This window comes from Tursiops truncatus, chromosome 13, assembly GCF_011762595.2.
Source record: "Tursiops truncatus isolate mTurTru1 chromosome 13, mTurTru1.mat.Y, whole genome shotgun sequence".
NCBI classification, from domain to species: Eukaryota; Metazoa; Chordata; class Mammalia; order Artiodactyla; family Delphinidae; genus Tursiops; species Tursiops truncatus.
Genome location: NC_047046.1, coordinates 15771951 through 15794454, shown reverse-complemented (window position 1 = coordinate 15794454; position 22504 = coordinate 15771951). Strand labels below are relative to the sequence as shown.

The following is a 22504-nucleotide window of genomic DNA, read 5'->3' as shown; positions in this document are numbered from 1 at the left end:
GTGACTGAACTCAGTCTCCAGACCTCTCCCATCCCTGGAGGTGGAAAAGCCCAATCCTCTAATCATGTGATTGGTCTTTCTGGTGACCAGCCCACTATTCTGAAGCTATCTAGGGGCTCAATTTGAGTCACCTTATTAGCATAACATAGACACTTCTGTTGCTCAGGAAATTCCAAGGTTTTTCTGTGCCAGGAACCAGGGACAAAAATCAGAGACATTATATTCTTTATTATACCACAGCAGTATCACACTCATTGTCATTACTATTGTGCCTGTCTCCTTGGTAAGCTTCTGGGAAGGCAGGGAGCTTGACCTTTGTTTGCCACATATGGTGCCCTCTTTAAATTTGCTGAGGAAATCAATGAGGCTGGTGCTGATGTAGTTCTGGACTTCAGGTATTGGTTATGCTGTATTCAAAAACAGCACCTTGTAGCCAAAATGTCTATCAACAGGGTACTAGTTGAATAAATCACAGCACATCATACAATGGAATTACTACTGAAGAAGTACGAAGATGCTCTAGATAGATGTGCTAATAATGAATAGAGTTCTAAGGCAGAATGTGTAGTACTACAAAAAAAGAGTCAAGGTGCAGAACAATATAGAATGGTATGTTCTCTTTCACATACAATGAAGAGTGTTTAAATCCTAACTGTACAGCCTACTGACCATTTACTAATAAATACATCCGTGTTTACCACTTTGCAGATCAAATTATAGAACATTTCCAGGACTTGGAAATCTTTCTCATATTTCCTTGCAGACCATACTCTCCAAATGGGAACCATTATTCTAACTTCTCTCACCTTAGATTAACTTTGCCTGATTTTGAACTTTATATCTTTGGAATCAGAGAATATAGTGCCTATTTAAACTAAGCATTCTATCCTGTTATAAATAAATAGTGCTTTGTGACCTGCTTCTCCTGCTTACCACTATGTCATGAATGTCTTGCATTTATAATCTGCAAAAAGATGATGACTTTAAATTGTTGCATTGTAAATAATATGCTCTCTGCTATATTTAACTATCCTATTTTTTTTTTTTTAATTCATGAGGGAGGAGTTCAGAGAATCCATACAGGCAGCAAGTGGAGAAACTAGAACCCAGCCCTGCGTGTCAGGCACTCACTTTTCCACTGCAAAAAGCAAAGTGCTCAAATATGGGCAGTCTTGCAGATGTCTCGCACGAGGGCATTATAATAGCAACAAGAATGACTAATAAGTATTAATGGCTCATGACAAGAGAACAAATGCCATTAATTATCTTAATATATAAGGCATGTTAGTAATGTGTGTACAGAATTATTCATGCAAATATGGTTAGCCTGTGTCAGGAGAAGTTGCTGGGCGCAGACCTGGGCTCACAGCTTCGGTCTCCGCCGCTCCTTCCAGATGTGTATGGGTTGGGACTTCCAGGGACACGCCCCCGTGGAGCTCTGAGGAGCCAATCGGAGCGTGGAAGGCGGGGCTCTGGGAGCGACAACGGTGCTATCCAATGGGCAGAGAGTCTGGGCCGCTCCTGGCCAATGGGCGCGCTCCTCCAAGACGGTCGGAAGTGGTGAGGCGGCTCCGGGGGCCGTTGTTCAGCGCGGGGGCCGACTGAAGAGGCTCAGTGTCTTGGCTGGCTGGTCGGTTCGGCGTCCTTCGTCTCGTCCCAGGTGAGAGAAGCGGTGGCCAGCCCCTGGGGAGCCTCCTGCGGCCTCCAGTTCGGGAGGAGGCCGGCGTCCCGAGGGTGGGGTGTGTGGGCGAGGGTCTTCTGGGCCCGGGGGTCGCGGGGGTTTTTCGTAAGGAGAAAAATGCCCGCGCCGCGGCGTCTCCCCTGGCCAGTATGGGAGGCCGTACTTTCTTCTCTGGAAACCGTAGCCTCGACAGCCCCTGGCGGCACCGCCCCTTCCAGGCCTTGGCCGCGGGGGCTGGGAGGCGGCCGTCGTTCCGAGCGCCGCCGTGGGCACCGCGCCCCGGGCGGGGCTGGGCCCGAGTCGCGAGCTGCCAGCCTCAGGGGTCGCGGATGGCCTCGTGCGGACTTTAGGCCGACGGGCCCGTGTTCGAGTCACCACTCGGAACAACTGTGCGACGGCCGTCTCCCTGGACTTCCTCTTTCGCGGTCTCTGAAATGGGGATGATGGCTTTCACCTCGTAGTGTTGTGGTCTGGATTAAAAGACTGTCCGTGTAAAGCGTTTAGCAATCAGTGAACACACAGTAAGTGGCAACTATTATTTGTGAAGCTGGTGCCCTCTCCACTCCCCATCTCGGACGCCCCCTGGGAGGGGGCAGTTGGAAACCGCCTCCTCCTGGGTGTGGACCCTGCGGTGGTGTCTCCACCGCCTTGGGCACAGGAAATCCCGGGGGTGCTGGCTGACCCCTAAGAGGGGCGCCTTCTAAGGTTTGAAGGAAACTTATTCTACCAAAGCGCTTCCATGCATTCGCTCATTTACTCCTCCCAGTGACTCTTTAAAATATTGTCAGTTGTCTGCGTGAGGAACCTGAGGCTCAGGGAGGTTAAATCACACATCTGCTGAGTGGCAGAACCAGAATTGGCCCTCAGAGGGGCCGACTCCGAGCCCTGCGCGTCACCCCAACTCCCTTGTTGCTAGATAACCGGGCACTTCCCTCGTCCGAGGCTCTTACCTTGCCTTAGTGGGCTGGAATAATCTAAAGTAAATACAGGTATTAAAGTTGCAAGGGCTTTGCTTTCTGTATTGACATCTTGTTGAGAAAGAAGGAAAAATTTTCAGTGGTGAAACCTGGCAGACACGATCTCAACTAAATGATAAAAGTTAGCATCATCCGTAATAATAAGACTGTTAACATCATGTGCTTTCTGGTATAATGCACTGAGATGAGCACAACATCGCTTCTATGGTATTTCTGTCCAAAATGTATTAATCATGAGAAAACATCAAATGAACCCAAGCTGAAGTATATTCTACAGAATAACTAGCCAGCTCATTTAACAAGGTTATGCAAGATGAAAGACTGAAGGAATTCCCTGGTGCTCCAGTGGTTAGGGCTCCGTGCTTCCACTACAGGGGGCACAGGTTCGATCCCTGGTCAGGGAACTAAGATCCTGCATGCCTCCAGACCAAAAAACAAACAAAAAAAAGAAAGACTGAAGAAACTTCCCAGATCAAAGAAGATTAAGGAGAAATAACAGCTAAATGCAATATGTGACTCTGGATTGCATCCTGAACCAGAGAAAGGGCATTAATGGCATGATTTGTGAAATTAACTAATTGTAGATTAGTTATTAGTATTGTATTAGTGTTAGTTTCCTGCACTTGGTCATTTTACTATGGTTATTTATGATGTACTGGGTGAGAGGTATGTGGGAAGTCTTTGTGCTGTTTTTGCAAGTCAAATTATCTTAAAATGAAAATTAAAAAATCAAAAGGTAAAACCCTAGTGTGTTGGGTATTAAATGAAATGCACTGGTTTTGGTGACATTTTCTGTGCACTGTTTTTTTTTGTTTTGTTTTTGTGTTTTGCATGTCATTCTTAAAGCAGAAATGAAATTGAAAGATCATACTTCTTCCTTTGTTGTTTTCAGGAACAGCTAAAGATGGCTGAATTTCTGGATGGCCAGGACACTCGACTGTGTGACAACTGGTAAGGAATCTAAGAAATGTTCTTGGAATGAGGACAGTTCTTTCAAGAGTTGGGTTATTTATTGGCAGGTTAAAATTGGAGCCATATAATACGTTGTGCAAATATGTGGGACTAAAGCTTTTTTAACAATTTTGGATAAAATTGCCCGTTCTAGAAATTCAACAACATGGTTGGTTAGGTAGCATAGAGTAGTGACTAGACTGATGGGATGAAGCTGGGATTCAGCGCTCTGGTTCCTACCATTAATTAGTTAATGACTTTTGGCAAGTCACTTGACTGCTTTGAAACCTCACTTTTCTGACCTATAGGTAAGGGAATTTATTTTTTGTCTTCCTGGAAAAATATTGTACTTTTAAACTTTTTTTTGCTTTTTTTAAAAAAAAAATTATTTGGCTACACTGGGTCTTAGTTGTTGCATGCAGGGTCTTCAGTTGCGGCACGTGGGATCCAGTTCCCTGACCAGGGATTGAACTCGGGCCCCCCCTGCATTGGGAGCGCGGAGTCTTAGCCACTGGATCACCAGGAAAGTTCCTGCTTTTTAAAAGATGCTTAAAATATAATGAAATGTTCGGACTAGAGCAGTGTTTTTTTTTTTTTTTTTTTTTTTTTTCGGTACGCGGGCCTTTCACTGTTGTGGCCTCTCCTGTTGCGGAGCACAGGCTCTGGATGCACAGGCTCAGCAGCCATGGCTCATGGGCCCAGCTGCTCCACGGCATTTGGGATCTTCCCGGACTGGGGCACGAACCCGTGTCCCCTGTATCAGCAGGCGGACTCTCAACTACTGCGCCACCGGGGAAGCCCTAGAGCAGTGTTTTTTAAAGTACGTTGCAAGGATTTCCCTGAATGGGTACAGTGGCTGTCTTGAGGTTGATTGGGAGCAAGGTTTAGTGTGAACTTGACTCTACATGTACAACCAGAGCAGCTCAACTGTTTTTTTTTTTTTTAAATATATATATAAATTTATTTATTTATTCTTGGCTGCGCTGGGTCTTCCTTGCTGCGCACTGGCTTTCTCTAGTTGTGGTGAGCGGGTGCTACTCTTTGTTGCGGTGCGTGGGCTTCTCATTGCAGTGGCTTCTCTTGTTGTGGAGCACGGACTCTAGGTGCTGCAGGCTTCAGTAGTTGTGGCATGTGGGCTTAGTAGTTGTGTCTCACGGGCTCCAGAGCGCAGGCTCAGTAACTGTGGTGCACGGGCTTAGTTGCTCCGTGATATACAGGATCTTCCTGGACCAGGGCTTGAACCTGTGACCCTTACTTTGGCGGGCGGATTCTTAACCACTGTGCCACCAGGGAAGCCCCAGCTCAACTGTTTTTATAAAGGATTTTGCTGAAGGAATGTTCCACTGCTTTAAAAAAAAAAAAAAAAAAAAAAAAAGAAAGTCTAGTCAAAGTCTTCCAGCAGTCCAGTTTAATCATTATCATTTCATGATTCCAAAACTGTTAGTGGAAAGACTGGATGCAGACTTGAATGTCAAACTTTCTTATTTTGTTGTTTTTAACCGACAAGAGTGACAAGAAAGAGCAACTCTTTCTTGCTGAAACGAAACTTAAGAGTTCAGCTAGTAATTCCTGGTTGGGATTTCTCAAGAACCTGGTATTTCAATGACATACAAATTCCCTTACTGAAAGCAAAAGAAAAAAGCAAAGCAGAACTATCTGTGCTATGTTTAACTTACCAAACTGTGTTAGAAGGTGAGAGATTTTTTTTTTTTTTAAGTCAGTCACAGACCTCATTTTTTTAAAATAAATTTATTTTTAAAATTTATTTATTTTGGCTGCGTTGGTCCTTTGTTGCTGTGTGCGGGCTTTCTCTAGTTGCGGCGAGCAGGGGCTACTCTTTGTTGCAGTGCGCCGTCTTCTCATTGCGGTGGCTTCTCGTTGCGGAGCACGGGCTCTAGGCACATGGGCTTCAGTAGTTGCAACACACAGGCTCAGTAGTTGTGGCACATGGGCTTAGTTGTCCCGCGGCATGTGGAATCTTCCTGGACCAGGGCTCGAACCCATGTCCCCTGCATTGGCGGGCAGATTCTTAACCACTGCGCCACCAGGGAAGTCCAGAGATTTTTTTTTTCTGTTTTGAATGGTTATTAATTATTGGTTCAGTTTCATTAATAGATATAGGCCTATTCAGATTATCTATTTCTTTTTTTTAATTAAAAGTTTATTTTATTTTTTACAATTTTTAAAGTTACTTTCCATTTACAGTTAATACAAAATATTGCCTATATTCCCTGTGTTGTAAAATACATCCTTGAGCCCATCTTACAATACTTTGTACCTCCTGCTTCCCATCCCCTATATTGTTCCTCCCCACCCCCCACTCATAACCACTAGTTTCCTCAGTGTGTCTGTGAGTCTGCTGCTTTTTTGTTATATACACTAGTTGGTCATATTTTGTTAGATTCCACATATAAATGATATCATACATTTGCAACTATTTTCTCCCATTCAGTAGGTTGTCTTTTTTTAAAATCATTTCTTTATTTTTTTCCCATGTTCAATATTAGTTATCTATTTTATACATATTGGTGTATACATGTCAATCCCAATATCCCAATTCTTCCCCCCCACCCCCACCCCCACTTTCCCCTCTTGGTGTCCATGCATTTGTTCTCAGAGATGTTGATAAGGAAAATAGTTTGACCCAGATTGTTGAAAGGTTGAGCCAGATAAAAAATTTTATTTTTTTACTGCCTTTTTCTTTCTGCTCAGCTTCTTGGCAGCATTAGGATATAATCAGAACAACTGCTGGTCACAATATTCTTTCCCTGCATAGAATTAAGATTGTATTTCTGTGAGGGTGTCTTGCCTTATAGGGTATTTTTTCTCCTGTGCTACTATTACTTTTGCCATTTTAAAACTATTGTAGCTCTGTTTAGGTTTTATGTGTACTGTTCCTGATGCAAAGTGTAATAATCAATGATACAAATATTCACAAGGAAACATTGTGATTTTATAAGAAAACAGACAAATTGGCTTTAACATCAGTTAAGATATTCTTATTTTATCGGTCCACTCCAATTTGAAGGAATTTCAAACCTAGGACAGTAAATAAATAACTATGCTAAGGGAGTTTTAAAAAAAAAGCAGGGGGCGGTAAGTTAATGGAAAGCTAATGAAAACAAGGTTATTCAAAGCCAAAGCAATTTATTTAAAGAAAAAAAGCAGATTAGCATGGAAAGCTGACTAAGCCAGCACAAACCTCCTGTCTGAGTAGTCCTGTTTAAATTCCAGGTTTTAAAATTTTGTCTCTAGAGTCATATTCCTGTTGTTCCTTAAGAAAAGTTAAGGTACTCATCAAAATACAAGCTGCGATTAAACCTGCTGGGCCAGTAAAAAGAATAGTTTGTTGTGATTGAAGATGTTTTTTGCATGTTATCTCTTTTATTACTGTATTGTCTGATTGATGGGAGAGTTTGCAGGAGAGTTTGCGTCTAGGGAACAGAAACTTCAGTGTTAGAAGGCTTTGACTTTTTACTTTTGCGTGGCTCGATGTGTTTAGCATTTGGAAGGCTACTGGGGATTTTTCTGAAAGCCTTGGCTTGCCTTTCATTCATTTCTATCTAAAATGAATTTCATCTCTAACTTGGCTAGTCCTTCCTTGGGGCTTTTAGCAGTTTTATCTAGAATGGAATTGTGTTCTCATTTATCTCACTTAGAATGTCTTGATTTTATCTGTAAGTAGGTAGCAAGTATATTGGTATTTTGTCTGGTTAGTACATTTGGCGGAACTACCTTGGCAGTTAAATTTAAAAAGAAAGCAAAACCATCAGGCAACTGTTTCATGTAATCGTTGCAAATAGCTTTTATCTTTTTCTTTCAAGGTTTCCCAAGAGGTGAAAATGTGTAATAGTAAATGCTCTGTGACCTTACCTAACAGCTGCTTTTGATTCTTGCTTCTTTATGTTATGGTCCTTAATATATTTTAATTCTAAAATTTTAGTGGCATTATGTATGTAGAATGCTCTATGTCAAAATAGCCCTGTAAAATAAAAACTGTAGACATTTATTTTCTTGACTTTAAAAGAAAATTATTGTCAAAATTATGGAAAAAGAATGTAGAATCTCAGCACTGTAAGCAGTAGTTACTGGCTTTAATTTTTTGTGGCATTTGTGCACATAGGATTTGCAATCAGGATACAGCTTTGCTTCTTGCATTTTGTTGGTGTACCATATTTAACTAGCTGTTCCCTTAGAGTTTAGATATTTTTAATGGTTTTCAGTTTTTTACCATTTTATGACACTAGTGATAATCTTCATAATTCCAAGAGTGGAATTACTGGGTCTTTAACATATAATTACAGGGTCTTTAAATACTCTTTAAGCATATAATTTTATGGTCCTAGAGATGCATTTGTAGACAGTTTATTTTAAAAATTTTTTAATTATTATTTTTAAGTTAATTGATTAATTTATTTTCAGCTGCGTTGGGACTTTGATGCTGCGTGCGGGCTTTCTCTAGTTGCCGGGAGTGGGGGCTACTCTTCGTTGCAGTGCGTGGGTGGCTTCAGTAGTTGTGGCTCACGGGCTTAGTTGCTTCACGGCATGTGGGATCTTCCCAGACCAGGGCTCAAACCCATGTCCCCTGCAATGGCAGGCGGATTCTTAACCACTGCGCCACCAGGGAAGTCCTGTAGACTGTTGAAAAGTAGTGGTTTTATACTACCACTAGCAATATTTTAGAGTACTAGTTTCATAACATCTTTAATAGTGGGACTAATTTTAATATTTATTAGTTTAATAGAGTTAGATGATAACTTCCACTATATATTTTAATATTCCACAGTTTTGAAAAACTTAGGCTGGGTTAATTTAAAACCAGTGGTTTCCTTAGAAAGCTGGGAATTTTGGAGAAATAGGGGAAGTTAAATGTATTGAAACATTGGTCATTTCCCTCTTTATCCATTGGAGTTTTCTTCCCATTTCTCACACTTGATTGTTATTCTGTATCACCTTCCAGTTTTGGTATGAGAGCTGCCTTGATAGTTCTACCTTTGGATAAAAATGAATTTGCATTTTTTGGTGTCTTGGTCTTTGAGATTGGGAGTATGACTATCGCTGGAGGCACATCATTCATCCTACTTTGAAATGTTTCTTAGACTATGAAGATAAAAACTATAAAAGAAATAAGCTATCTACAACTTAACGTGGGAGAAGGTTTCTATAGTATTCAGCTTCAGAGGCAAAATGGGTTATTAAAGATTTGTTGTGTAACTATCTGTATTTATCCTGTTCAGTATTTTATTTTCTGAAAATTTATTCTAGGTGACATACTTATAGGCACATTCTTTTAATGCATCCTTTAGTTAGACTGTGAAGTTGGAGCTTTCTCACGGTCATAACCAAATGAGTGAAAGGAAGGCCTTTGAATATTACCGTGCCTCTAGTTAGAGTGTATATGTACTCTGAGAGAGGGGTTCAGGATTTCATTTCTGTACATTTCTGTAGTAAATTTCTGCAGTGAATGTAGTACATTTCTGCAGTGAATGTAGTACATTTCTGTACATTTCTGTACAATGTAGTACATTTCTGTACATTTCTGCAGTGAAGTTTATATCAACCCAGCCACAGAGCTTGGTCCCAATTAGCGTCTAGCCTGCTTTGAAAAGACAGTTGGACATAAAGGAGGCAAGTTCCCCTTCCCCCACTGACGATCCCAAAGCTGGCATCTGCTCCTTTTGGTTTGATTTTTAGTGGAATAAAATCTACTGAGATTAAAGCTATCTGAGACTGAAAATAAATGGTAGGCTGTTTTTTAAATAATCCTGGAGTGGATCATTGTGCTTTGGGGCATGGATGGTTTTGGAAAAGCCTAGCTCAGCTAGCTCTTCCTGGCATCTGACTATATGCTGTTAGTTGTGATAAGCTCTGACATCTAGAAAGTGAGGCTGAGCTTTTAGACATAGTGCATAGCACTGATAACGCAGAGTGTTGCACAGAAGACTCAAAACCTTCAGGAGTTAATTCTTGAAAAGCAGGGGTAGTAACAGTCGTAAGAGCTTATACACTAGATACTCACTAAAGAGAAATAATGGAGACTAAAGATTGGACAGGACAGATTTCCGTGTGATACCTCTGGGCATAGATGTCAGTAATTCTTGCCTTTTTCTCTGATCTATTTCTATAGCAAAAAAGAAATTCCTGTGTTTAACTTTACCATCCATGAGATCCACTGTCAAAGGAACATTGGTATGTGTCCTATCTGCAAGGAACCATTTCCCAAATCTGACATGGAGACTCACATGGCTACAGAACACTGTCAGGTGAACCACCAAGTACTTAGATGTTAATAAGTGGATTATACTTGCTATTGTGTAATAACAAGTGAGCATGTTGTCACAAATAACTTACTGATTTTTGCTTCTTACCCTAGGTGACCTGCAAATGTAACAAGAAGTTGGAGAAGAGGCAGTTAAAGAAGCATGAGGTTAGTTGCCCTGCACTATGAAGGCAGTGAATTACCATGGAGCCAGTTCTATTGAGATTACAGAGCCACATGCAGAGCAGAAAGCCAGTGTTGTTGAGTCTTTGTTCTACACCAGCTCCATGCACACTGCCTCTCAAAGCCTATTTGAGACTTTGTTTGCTGCCAGATTTGACTGCATGGCTGCTGTGCTTTATGCTCAAGCCTCAGAGCCTTTTTCCCTTTGGAACCGAGTCATTTCTCCTGGGGTTTATTGGCAGGCTCACTTGAGTGCTAAACCAAGCCTGGGATTGCCAGTGTGGTACGACCTCTAGCATACAGCCTGCCTTACATCTTATAATTTCATTTTGACTTCTTGATCACTTGGATGACATGCTGTTTACACCCAAAGAAATTCTCAGAGAGCATTTGATGAGAGAATATAATTTGGTCCCTAGTTGAGATAAAATTGGCTGTAGTTGAATGAGTATGTGTGTGTGTGTATATATATATGTATATACATATATATATATGTATTTCTTTTTTTTTTTGAATGAGCCTATTCACCAGTTAAAAATCCCAACAACTATTTAGTTGGTGGTCATGCAAGAGTGTGTGTACGTATGTAAAAATTCATCAAGGTATGCATTTATGATTTGTGCATTTCATTCTATGTATCTAAAAAGACTATTAACTTATTAATTTATAATTTTAAAAGGTGATTCATATTCAATGTAGAAAACTTGGAAAATATAAAAAGAAAGAAAGAACTACTCATGACCCCACAGCTCAGAGATAAACATCTCATAAATAATTTAGCACTCTTACTGTCATTATTTTATCTAAGCATTTGACTTACGTTTTACTAGGCCTCACCAGCAAAAGGGGGGTTATGATTGAGGTCATATTAACAATAATAATAAGTATTTCTTTGGCTCTTAACATCTACTTGCTGCATAAAACAACTCCAATCAATTGTCCCCCTCTTCTCCTTTTTCTCCCAGCTATTTCTGGGAGTCATATGGTGATAACACCAATCATTATGAACGTACAAGTACAAAGTATTTCCTAACATTCCTGCAAGTCAGGCTATGACAGTTGTAGACCACAGATTAAAGAGTTAAAAAAAATTCTCCTTTAAAAAAAAAATGTTGACACTTTATTTGCTGTTCTTGTGAGTTACTAGCAATTTTTAGGGTTGTTAACAAAGTACTTTTATATTATGTGGTGTGTGCCAGCAATTATTTTCTCTTTTGCTTTTGAGTAACTTAAATCAATGGCATTTATCTGATAAAACTTTTCTTTAAAAAAACATCTTTCTGAATTGATATTATAGCTACATGGTATATAATTTTAAAGCCACAAAGCATATATATAAAAATTATCTCTCTTCCACTCCTATTCCTAAGCACTCTTTGTCAGTTTCTTATGTTTTCTGTAAGAGATATTCCATGCATATACAAAATGTGAAAAATGTTTGAAGTATCATTTAGAATAAAACTTGGGTTTAATTTGTATGAAAAGAAATTTTGCTCTTTGACACAGTGGTTATAAAGTGTCTAAACTTTAGAAGTGATGTTATATGAAAGTTCTGAGTTTAAGTTCCCAAGTTTTGGAATGTCCATATCATAGTAACATATTCTTTCTTATCTTTTTAAAGGAATATTAATTATTTAGTGCTTTAGTGGCGATTTCAAATTAAGTATAAAAGTTTTGTCCTTCATCTGCTGAATACATTCACATTCTTGGGGTCATCTTCATTGGTGATTCTTGACTGGGCTTCCCTGGTGGCGCAGTGGTTAAGAATTCGCCTGTCAATGCAGGGGACACGGGTTCGGGCCCTGTTCTGGGAAGATCCCACATGCCATGGAGCAACTAAGCCTGTGCGCCACAGCTACTGAGCCTGCGCTCTAGAGCCCGTGAGCCACAACAACTGAGCCCACGTGCTGTAACTACTGAAGCCTGAGTGCCTAGAGCCCGTGCTCCGCAACAAGGGAAGCCACCACAATGAGAGGCCTGCACACCGCAACAGGGAGTGGCCCCCGGTCGCCGCAGCTAGAGAAAGCCCACGCACAGCAACAAAAACCCAACGCAGCCAAAAATAAAATAAATAAATTAAAAAAAAAAAAAAGCCAGTGCTATATACAAATGTGCAGATTTGAAAAATCAGTGTCTTTCTAAAGGACAATCCCTTTTCCTCATTGCCAGGTACTTAAATCGGAGTAGTAAGGGGAAATTGGTCTGGGGGAGCTTTGACAAGCATATATGAATTGCTGTGCTTTTGCTCTTTGCTCCTGGGCTTCTCTGGCGGATTTTGGGTTACTTTGTAATGTGTGCACAAAATGATGGTAGGGTGACTGAGTGAGTAGATTCCTTATAAGACTTTCTTTTCCTTTGTAGAACTTGGTGGCAGGACAAAGAGGGAAGGGGTGACTCTTAAATACATAGAAAACCATGGCAGGCAAAGCTAGGGTTGGAAGAGAATATTTTTGTAAATACTTTTTACTTTCCTTGCCCTGTACTTTATAAAACATGGCCTCTCTTAGATTCACATATTATCTGCCTCATTATTCTGTTTTGCAGGAGACTGAGTGTCCTCTACGACTTGCCCTTTGCCAGCACTGTGATTTGGAACTTTCTGTTCTCAAACTGAAAGACCATGAAGATTACTGTGGTGCCCGGACAGAGTTATGTGGCAACTGTGGGCGCAATGTCCTGGTGAAAGATCTGAAGACTCACCCTGAAGTTTGTGGGAGAGATGTGGAGGAAAAGAGAGATGAGGTTGCCATGCCGCCTAATGCATATGATGATTCTTGGGGTCAAGATGGTATCTGGATTGCATCCCAACTCAGACAAATTGAGGCTCTGGACCCACCCATGAGGCTCCCTCGAAGGCCCCTGAGAGCCTTTGAATCAGAACTTTTCCAAAGTAGAACCACCAACCAAAGGAGCATGACAGCCCAGTTTCCAATTCAGAATAATCTATGTGAGTTGTGTTTGGGATTAGAAAACTGGAATGGTATCAGATCTTAGGGCTGGTAGGAACAGGGCTTTGGAGCCAAATAGATCTTAATTATAGAAACCTGATTGTAGCTGGGTAACATAAGGAAGAATACTTAACTTTCCTATAGATTGGAATAACAGAACCTCTTTGCTATTGGATTTTTGTTGGATGACAGTTAGGGTTGATGGATGACAATGCTGTTAATAGCTGACACTGAGTATACCCTATGTGCTTAAAGGCATTTACAAAGTGCTTTAGATGTATTAACTCATTTAGTTCTCACAACAGTTTTATGAGGGTGGGTCAGTGGTAGAGCTGGGATTTGAATTCAGGCAATCTGACCCCATGCTTTAAGCCATCCTGCTATAATGCAGAAAATACATATAAAATGCCTAGCACAGTGCCTATCTCTTAGTTATAGCTCATTAATATTGTTTATTAATAAAAGTTAGAATAATAATGGAAGCTTTTATCATGGCAGACTTAACATTTGGAGTCCCATGAGCACTGAAGGGCTGGGCCTCTTTTGTTCCTGCACAGATTCCTATAAACCTTGAATATTTGCTAGGCATGGACTTGAACTAAGGGATGGCACCATCTTTAACGTTTCTTGAATACTGGCTTTTTTTTTTCTTCCCCAGTGGAAGAACAAGAAAGGCAGGAAAGGAATAGAAGCCGACAGACCCTCAAAGAGGGTGGTGAAGACAGTGCAAACTTGGATTTCATGTTGGCCCTAAGTCTGCAAAATGAAGGCCAGGCCCCCAACTTGGCAGAGCAGGACTTCTGGAGGGTCATATGTGAGGCAGACCAGTCCCATGAAGGTCCCGGTGCTCTGAATGACATAAGGGGTATGTTTGTTTACACTAGCCTCTGTCTCTACAGTTTTTTAAAGTCTTACACTAAACAATTTATATAAAATTGAAAGTTTTTCATGAGATAGAATTTTTTAAAATTTTGTTCATTTGCTTTTCCCAACTTTTATTTATTTACTTATTCATTCATTCATTTACTTATTTATTCATTCATTCTTGCATGCATGCATGCATGCTGCCCAGTTGTGTCTTAGTTGTGGCACGTGGGATCTTTAGTTGCAGCATGTGGGATCTAGTTCCCTGACCAGGGATTGAACCCAGGCCCCTGCATTGGGAGCGCAGAGTCTTAACCACTGGACTACCAGGGAAGTCCCTGTCATATCTTTAAACATGTTAAAAATACTTGTTTTTCTATTGTGTCTGAAAATATACCTAAAGTCTATTTTTTGCTATTTGCTGTTTCTACTGACTCTCAACGGTGGCTTGCTGCTTCCCTCTGTGTGCTTGCGTGCGTGCGTGCGTGCGTGTGTTTTAACATTAAGTTTTCTGGTGTGTTCCTCTGAGGGTATTTATATATGCTTCTAGCAGGCTCCTGGGGATACTACTGACTGGAATAATTTTAAATTGAAGTTTTGGCCTGGGCTTCTTAAAACCATAAATGTGAATTTATGTAAAAACATAAATGTAGATTCTCTACTCAAACCCACGTAAAGGCCAAACTCTGGTTACTGTTCCTTAGTAGAGATTTTTCTCTCTTCTATGTAGAGCCAAAGCTTAGTTAGGCAAGTTTCCTTACCTCCTCGCATCGTTCACCCTCCCTTGTTCAACAGTCTGACTGAGGCTGTTGTGTTTTGGGATGCCTGGGATTAAAATTACTCTTATTTATTGGGGTTGGCCAAAACGTTCTTTTGGGTTTTTGTAACATCTTACAGAAAAACCTGAACGACCTTTTTGGCCAACCCAGTATTTTCTCATTTAAGTTACTTTTATTCAGCATCTTTTGTTTATATTTTGTACTGGGAGGGTTTTTCTTCTCAGGATATTTGTCTTCCAGTAATATCCAAGCCTCAGTTTCTTCATCTGTAAAATGAGGGTCATGTGGATCTACTTCATAACATTTTTCCTGAGGATTGAAATAATGCACAGAAGGTTTTTAGATTACTGACTAGGGTTATGACACATTTAAATTTCTTTCTTAATTGGAGTAGTGGGTAAACTACTACTTTACTGCTTCTCAGGAAATGGTGACAAGTAAATCTCTTTCTGTAGTGCAGGTTTTTTGCTTAGGGTTTGTCTCTTAAATAGTTTCCCTTCAAGGATTTTCAGCCCCACAAATTGCTATGTCCAAGAAATTGCAAAGGAAATCAGACTTTCCTATCAAACCCCCCAGGGGGGATAAAAGGTAGAATCAGGTTTGTTTTTGTTCGAGTCTGACTGTGTGGCCTGATACCTAGGTGCAGCTGATGAGACCATGTTGCCTTGTGAATTTTGTGAGGAGCTCTACCCAGAGGAACTGCTGATTGACCATCAGGTGTGTTGTGAATTACCTGAGGGCTTTAAGCTTTAGGGAGGAATATGTGCAGGCCCTATTGGTGTTGCAGGCCACACGAGATCTTGAGCAAACTATTTTAATACAACTCCTGTGATAGGAGTAGCAACTGTGTTTTTAACCCTGGGGTGACTGACATGTGGGCATGAGAACTCAGCCTCATTCCCTCTTGGGCAAAGTAACATTTACACCAGCAGGCCCAGTTGCTGACTCCGTTCTGTCGTGATAGTGTACATCTCTACTGACCATCTTGTAATCTGGTCTCATCTCATGGTACATTTGATTTATTGGAGCCATACTGAAGTCCTTGCAGTTCCCGGGAGGGTCAGGAATCTGTTTTGCACTTTACTTTTCTGCCAGCTACCCCGCTTCCTTAACACACCCCTCACTCATAGACTCAGTTCAGACATGACTTTCAGGAAACCATCCTGTGGAATGCTCTGAAGGCTAGGCCAGAGGTCCCACCTGCATGCTCCCCGCAAGTCCTGTGCCCACAGCTCTCTTAGCCTGTTACCCTCACCCTGTGGTGTTGTCTTGCTGATCCCCTGTTGGTCTGCACCACTCGGCTGAGTTCCTTGAGAACAGGTTCTGGGTTTTCTTAGTTTCTGGAATCTCTTAACGCCTGGTATATGAAAGGTGTCAGGTATTTTGAATGATTGAAGGTTCTTGTGCTATTTAGGAATGATTAGAGAGTAGCCTTTGTGTTTGAAGAGTGGCTCCACTGATGGAGGGAGCCACTTTTCCCCTCAACACTTACTCTCTGATTTGGTTTGGCCTAGTCTGGCACTTCCATAGCTGTTAAGTAGTCCCTGTGCTCTGGGTGGAACATGCATTCCCCCCGTAAGTGGAACAATACAGCATCTGAATACATCTAGTATTTGGTTTGGGAGTAGCATGAGAAAATCCATTAATAGGGATAACAAAGAATATTTGGGCCTCTCTTACTGTATGACTGTGGGAAGAATCTTGAATCTTTTCAAATTAATTTAAAAAGAATAATCACATTAACACAGTAAAAAAAAAAATTAAAACAGTACAGAAATGTTTAAAATAAAAGCAAAGTGAGTGTTCCATCTGTGTTCCTCTGACCCTTCTTAGTCCCTCTCCCCAATATTAAACATTATTAAGATTTTGTGACTTATGGAAAATGTTTTCAGAATTTAGTTTGTTCCTTAACCTCTGCTTTTTTTTTTTTTAACCTATGTTTTTTGAGACAGACGAGTTGTAACCCTTCATGTGCCTTACCTCCGATCAGTGTGGGCAATGCTTCTCCCAAAGGGGTGGAGGACCCTGATGTGATCTTCCAGAAGTTGATGCAGCAGGCTGCAAGTAACCAGTTAGACTCTTTGATGGGCCTGAGCAGTTCACCTTCTGTGGAGGACAGCATCATCATCCCCTGTGAATTCTGTGGGGTCCAGCTGGAAGAGGAGGTGCTATTCCATCATCAGGTAAGAACACTTGGAGGACCTGTCCACTTCTTCCATCCTGTTGATCCTCTGAGCGAACCTGAGGCTTTTAGAGCCAAGAATGCCTCTTTGGCCTTTAAGTTGTGTGCATACCTGATCTGGCTACTGGCCATGTCCTGTTTTGTGAGCTGTCTGAGGTATAAAGTACCTCAGGCCTTTGGACTTTCTCTGCCTTCTGGCAGTGGAAACCATCCCGTCACTAGCTGTGGCCCAAGGAGCCAGGACTCCATTTAAGCAGGCATGGAGGACTTGCCAGAGGGTTTAGAAAAGCATTTCCCTGAGGTCATCGACAATTTCTACTTTTGACCAGGTGGGTTCTTCCCTGTTGGGGTGGCACTTGCGTCTTGCATTCCAGGAGACTGGGATCTAATTCTAGCTTTGCCATATGGTTGGTCTAAGATAGGTCCCATTCCCTCACTGGGGACATCTGTAAATGAAGGAGTTAAACTAGATAATCTGAAGTCCTTTTTCAGCTTTTGCAGTCTAGGATGCCAGCATCTTAATGGAAGATACGTTTTCTGCCCCATCTTGTTTGTCGTGGGAGCTAACACTGAAGGTATTTCAGGGGCATTTCTGTAATCAATGCCCTATAGCTAGCTGTTGCTAGAACACCACACATTGCATTTCTGTAATAAAGACTTTTGCCTTTGGATCAAGCAGTAGATAAGTCACTGCTTGTTGTCTCCTCAGGAGACTACAAAATAAGCAGTGGTGCAAATACTCTGTGGTCAAAATGTAGACATGCTTTTCTGGGCTCCTAGGACCAGCCCTTCTTTCATCCCTGAACAAATCAGAGAGTGCTTCTGTCAGTGCTAGTTGGAATGATTGCTCTGTTCCAGGTGTGCTTCCTCTTAGTCCCAGGCCCTTCCTCTCAGTGGTTGTCAAAGTCATCCTGTCCCATCGACACCCCCCCCCCCCCCCGCCAGCCTCCCCATAAGGTGTGTTCACCCAACCTGCTGTTCCTTCCTTTCCTCCCGCTGCTCCCTCTCTGAGGAATGACTCAGTCCAGAGGTACTAATTCTGGTTTTTCTTGTTAGGACCAGTGTGACCAACGCCCAGCTACAGCAAACAACCACATATCGGAGGGGATTCCTAGTCAGGATCTCCAGCCTCGACAGACTTCACCAGAGCTACCCAAGAGGCGTGTCAGACACCAGGGTATTAGCCAGGGATGAGCCAAGGCTGCAGGTCTGCTGCTGCCTTGGGCCTGCTTTCCACTTCTCATCTGCTACTCTAAAATGGGTTTTACCTTCATCCCAAATTAGCAAGCATAGCACGAGCTCACTGGGGACTCCCTTGGGGCTACCTGTGGTCCTTTGTTAGACTCAGGTGTCTCGGGTGTGTAGCTTTATAGGGTAATGGCTTTGGGGACAGCCATGAGCTATGCATATCAGTCAGTGCTTATTCAGCCACTGGTCCCTGTCAGTACATTTAGCGGATGATTGGAAGATAATTTTCAGCCTTACTGTGGCTGCCCTGGGCCCCTGCTTCTAGTTGAAATATGCTCAACTAGAGTAGGATAATCAAACTTATTATCAGTATTCTTATTATGTAATAGTCTCACAACTAGGCAAGTAAAATTGCTTTTGAAACCCCGTTGCCATTAGAAGCCCAAAGCTAATTAGAAATGATGCTTCAAAGTTTGCTTGTGCACCATTGTTGACTAGTTAGTGAGGACTTAGGCGGTAAGTGTACAGTGTGGATTAATGTTTCCAACCCTGTCCTGGAGACATGGGTTTCAGCATCCTTTAGGGATGAGGCAGTCATCTTTTACCCAGCATCTTTTGTTCCTGCTCCAAATCCAGCACTAATAGCAAGAGCAGCCTTTTCCCTAAAGCTGGTGCTCTTTTCTCTTCTCAGGAGACCTGTCTTCTGGTTACATGGATGATATCAAGCAGGAAATGGCCAAAGGGCCCACCTATCCTCTCCCTGCCAGCAGACCCACTAACAATATGACGGCTACTTCTAACCGCCTGACAACATCCACATCAGGCCCCAGACCTGGGTGCCAGCCCAGCCCTCCTCGCGCTCTGAAGCTCAACAACTTAGACAGCCAGGGCATCCAGGGGCACAATCGAAACAGCCATAATGGGGCCCTGGCTCCTGGGCACGTTCCAGTGGTTCACTCCGCTCGAAGTCTCTACCCAGAAAACCTTGTGCCCTCTTTCCCCCGTGGGCCTTCAGGGAGATGCGGAGCAAGGTGAGAATCAGTGGCCTGGGAGTGGAGCTTGTGGGTGGCTCAGGAGAACGTGGAAGTGTGGACTTCGCTTGTATCGTGGCCTGATTCAAAATGTTCCTTTGCTCTGTGTGTTTTTTTTTTTTTTTTTTTTTTTTGGGTACGCGGGCCTCTCACTGCTGTGGCCTCTCCCGTTGCGGAGCACAGGCTCCGGACGCGCAGGCCACGGCTCACGGGCCCAGCCGCTCCGCGGCATGTGGGATCTTCCCGGACCAGGGCACGAACCCGTGTCCCCCGCATCGGCAGGCGGACTCTCAACCACTGTGCCACCAGGGAAACCCCTGTGTGGTTTTTTATTCATTAGTTTTATCTGCTACTGGAGAGCTGCTTTTGTCTGGTTCCAGCTGTTCTGTTCTGAGTTTTCTGACTTTTGCTTGGGGCATCTCAGGAACTAGTTTCCAATCCTTCTCTTTCAGTGGCAGGAGTGAAGGTGGCAGGAACCCCCGGGTCACCCCCACGACCGCCAGCTACCGCAGCAGAACTGCAAAGGTGAGCGGGATCCAGCCCAGAATGCTCATTGAGGACTCAGAAGTGGGTGGGCTGGTATGGTTCTTGAAGTCAGAAGCAGCTGGGCAACAGGCCGGTTGTGGCTGAGGACTGTTCTTGTGCTTTTGATGAGGAGGTTTCCATAGAAGCCTGACATTTCTGGCGCTCTTCAGGAGGAGTGCTGCTTTCTTACTTTCTACGTAAACTTCGTCTGTGTTCTATTGTTCAACAGGCAAAACCCTCCAAGCAGCAGGGAGCTGGGGATGCAGAGGAGGAAGAGGAGGAGGAGTAACAGTGTCTGCAGGGAACTTGCGCATCGGTTCCATCTTTCCTGCACAAGTTGCCGTGGTGCAGCCCCGCCCCTTGGGTTCTGTGGGTAGGGGCCATCTGACAGATGTAACTTTTTCTAGGCTATGGCCATTTTGTGTCTTTTGAGATTGTGCTGTGGGAGTTTGGGGGTTTGAGGGAGGGTTAGCAGGGAGGCTGTTGAGAATGTTTCAGCTTTAGCTGCTGCCTTTTGGCAGCATAAGTTACGGCCTCTTGGCCCACCAGGGCTTCATCTTTTGACATGCTGTCACCACTGCTTCATGGTGCTGTGTGGTCCTGGTGAAAAGAGGGAGGGTTCTAGAAACCTGGTCCCCACCAGTGAGGTGATGCTCTTCATGTGGTGGCCTAAATTGGGGAACTTTTGGATATCCTCTCCTGTGTACTGCCCATCCTCACTCTAGAATTTGGGCCTCTGGTGTGCGTGGAGGAGCTTTGGTAAAGTGTTCAGGCCAGTTGCAATATGTGTTAGGAACGAGGTTTGGAGATGAGTTGAGCCACAGGTGAGCGGACTATGTACAGGCTTTGTTTTAATCTGCTTCTTTGGCATTTGGCATCACTGCCTTCTGTTTCTGATGGGGGGCATGGCTCCTTTGCCTTCACTGCCTTCTGATGGGAAAGGCTGGGGGCTCTCTGTCCCCTCCAGGGCCATGCTGGGCTCTGCGCTAATCAGGAGTGAGGCCTAAGCTCATGGCTTGCTCTGAAAACCAAGAATCAGAGCCCCCTCCCCCTCTTTTTATTTTACTGTTATTATTATTATTATAATTATTAACATCCTTGTGATAGAAATAAAGTTTGTACTTGGAGTTCAGCTGAGTCTTGTGGTTCCTTCTCCTGTGTGCTCTTTGGAGACTTTAGGGAGACCAGAGTGGACTGGAGTCAGCTCTGAAGAATGGGGGAAGGTGAGCAGGGCTAGGTTTTCTCTGTGCTTCTTGGAACCCCAGCAGATCCAGCATCATCCTTCTCAGAGTGCCAGACATTCAAGGTATAGTTTTCTCTTTTACTGGAGTTGGAGGAAACTGACAGGTGGCTGCAGCTCTGGGGATGATTTGGGGTGGGCTGGGGGCTGCCCACCACCAACTGAAGAGAGGAAGGCAGATTCCTCAGAAGCCTCAGTCCTGAGAGTTGTTGAACCTTAGCAGCATTATTCATTACCCCTCAGCACCTCATACTTTGCCCTGGACCATCTAGTACCTTAGCTCATTTTGAGCTCATTTGTTTTTCTCTCAACAACCTAGTGGGGGTGGGAAAGGTAGGAAGAATTGCCCCAATTTCATATGTGGAAAGGAGTGACTTGCGTAGGCTATGCAGCTAATTCATGACAGCCGGGACTCTGAATTATACTGAGATAAAGAAAAAGGGGGACTTCCCTGGTGGTCCAGGGATTAACACTCCATGCTTCCACTGCAGGGGGTGTAGGTTCAAAAAAGGGGATGGAACCCAGGCTCATGGCAGTGAAATCGCCAAGTCCCAACCACTGGACCGCCAGGGAATTCCCTATTTATTTCCTCTTCCGTGAACTTTGATGGTTTGTGTCTTTCAAGGAATTTGTCCATTTCAGTAAGTTGTTTAACTTATTAACATAAGGTATTCATAATATTCCCTCCCTTATTATTTAAAAAATATCTGTAAAGTTTGTAGTGATGTCACCTCTTTAATTTCGTTTGTTGATAATTTGTGTCTTTTCTCTTTCCCTAATGTGTTTGGCTAGAGCACGGATCTCCAAATTTTTCTTTGATAAAAGCCAAATAGTAAATATTTAAGGTTTTGCAGGCTATACTGTGTGTATTTCAACTACAGTAAGCCCCCTACATACCAACCTTCAAGTTGTGAACTTTCAAAGATGCGAACGTGAGTTTGTGTGTCCAGTCATGTAAGTTAGTTCACATGTCTGGTGTACATTGTCACGTGTGTGCATCCTCTACAAGTGGCTGTGTTTCTGTGTACTGTACAGTACTGTATGGAGTACAGTAGTACGGTATCTTTATTTCAAGCCCAGGACGTCTAGAAGCAAACGTAAAAGCAGCAGTAATGTAGCTGGTACTGCTAAGAGGCGCCAGGAATTGGAGGCCCAGAGAAAGGACGAAGAGAGACAAGAGGAAGAAGAAGTAAATGAAGAACCGAAGAGATTCATGACGCAGGAAATGGCAAGGGAATTTTCTTTATCTGAGGAGGCACTGTTAGTTTTTGAGGCATAGGAACCGAATGTAGAATGGTACACGAAGGTTACAGCAGCCAAAGTGCAATCCAGTGCTACCATGTCACCTATGACGAGAAAAAAAGGAGCTAGACATCACTGGATCGTTTTCTCAGGAGGGTAGATAGAATTGAATCCAGCAAGGAACCAGAACCTGTGCCATCAACATCAGGCATGAGTGAAATATAAGCTTGCCCTGTGTCTCCTATTGCTGGCAATCCTTCAGCTCTACCGTCTCCCACCTCCTCTCCCTCCTCCAGTCAGTAACTTTTCTTGCCTGTTCCCTCGATGCCAGCCTCTGTATGCCAGCTGTTGCACTGTACTACTGTACTTTTCAAGGCACTGTACTGTAAGATTAAAAATGTTTTCTCTATTGTGGGTTTTTTTATGTATTATTTGTGTGAAAAGTATTATAAAC

The 22504-nt window shown here is 42.8% G+C and overlaps 1 protein-coding gene across 1 annotated transcript; it reads left to right on the top strand.

The window, feature by feature from the left end:
- Window positions 1–1548: 1548 nt before the first annotated feature.
- On the top strand, window positions 1549–20695 carry TRAFD1 (TRAF-type zinc finger domain containing 1). Its single transcript, XM_019950454.2, has 12 exons — window positions 1549–1660; window positions 3551–3609; window positions 9737–9872; window positions 9983–10036; window positions 12596–12998; window positions 13658–13864; window positions 15283–15359; window positions 16595–16825; window positions 17881–18001; window positions 18704–19043; window positions 19496–19568; window positions 19798–20695. The coding sequence occupies exons 2-12, from the start codon at window positions 3563–3565 to the stop codon at window positions 19855–19857; spliced, it is 1749 nt and encodes a 582-aa protein (XP_019806013.1). The 5' UTR covers window positions 1549–1660; window positions 3551–3562; the 3' UTR covers window positions 19858–20695.
- Window positions 20696–22504: the final 1809 nt, after the last annotated feature.

Bases quoted from the DNA above. Each gene is read 5' to 3' on its own strand.
- TRAFD1 (XM_019950454.2), top strand. From the start codon at position 3,563: ATGGCTGAATTTCTGGATGGCCAGGACACTCGACTGTGTGACAACTG. The intron at 15,360-16,594 runs GTGTGTTGTGAA...TTTTTGAGACAG, and splicing joins AACTGCTGATTGACCATCAG to ACGAGTTGTAACCCTTCATG. The intron at 16,826-17,880 runs GTAAGAACACTT...TTTTCTTGTTAG, and splicing joins AGGTGCTATTCCATCATCAG to GACCAGTGTGACCAACGCCC.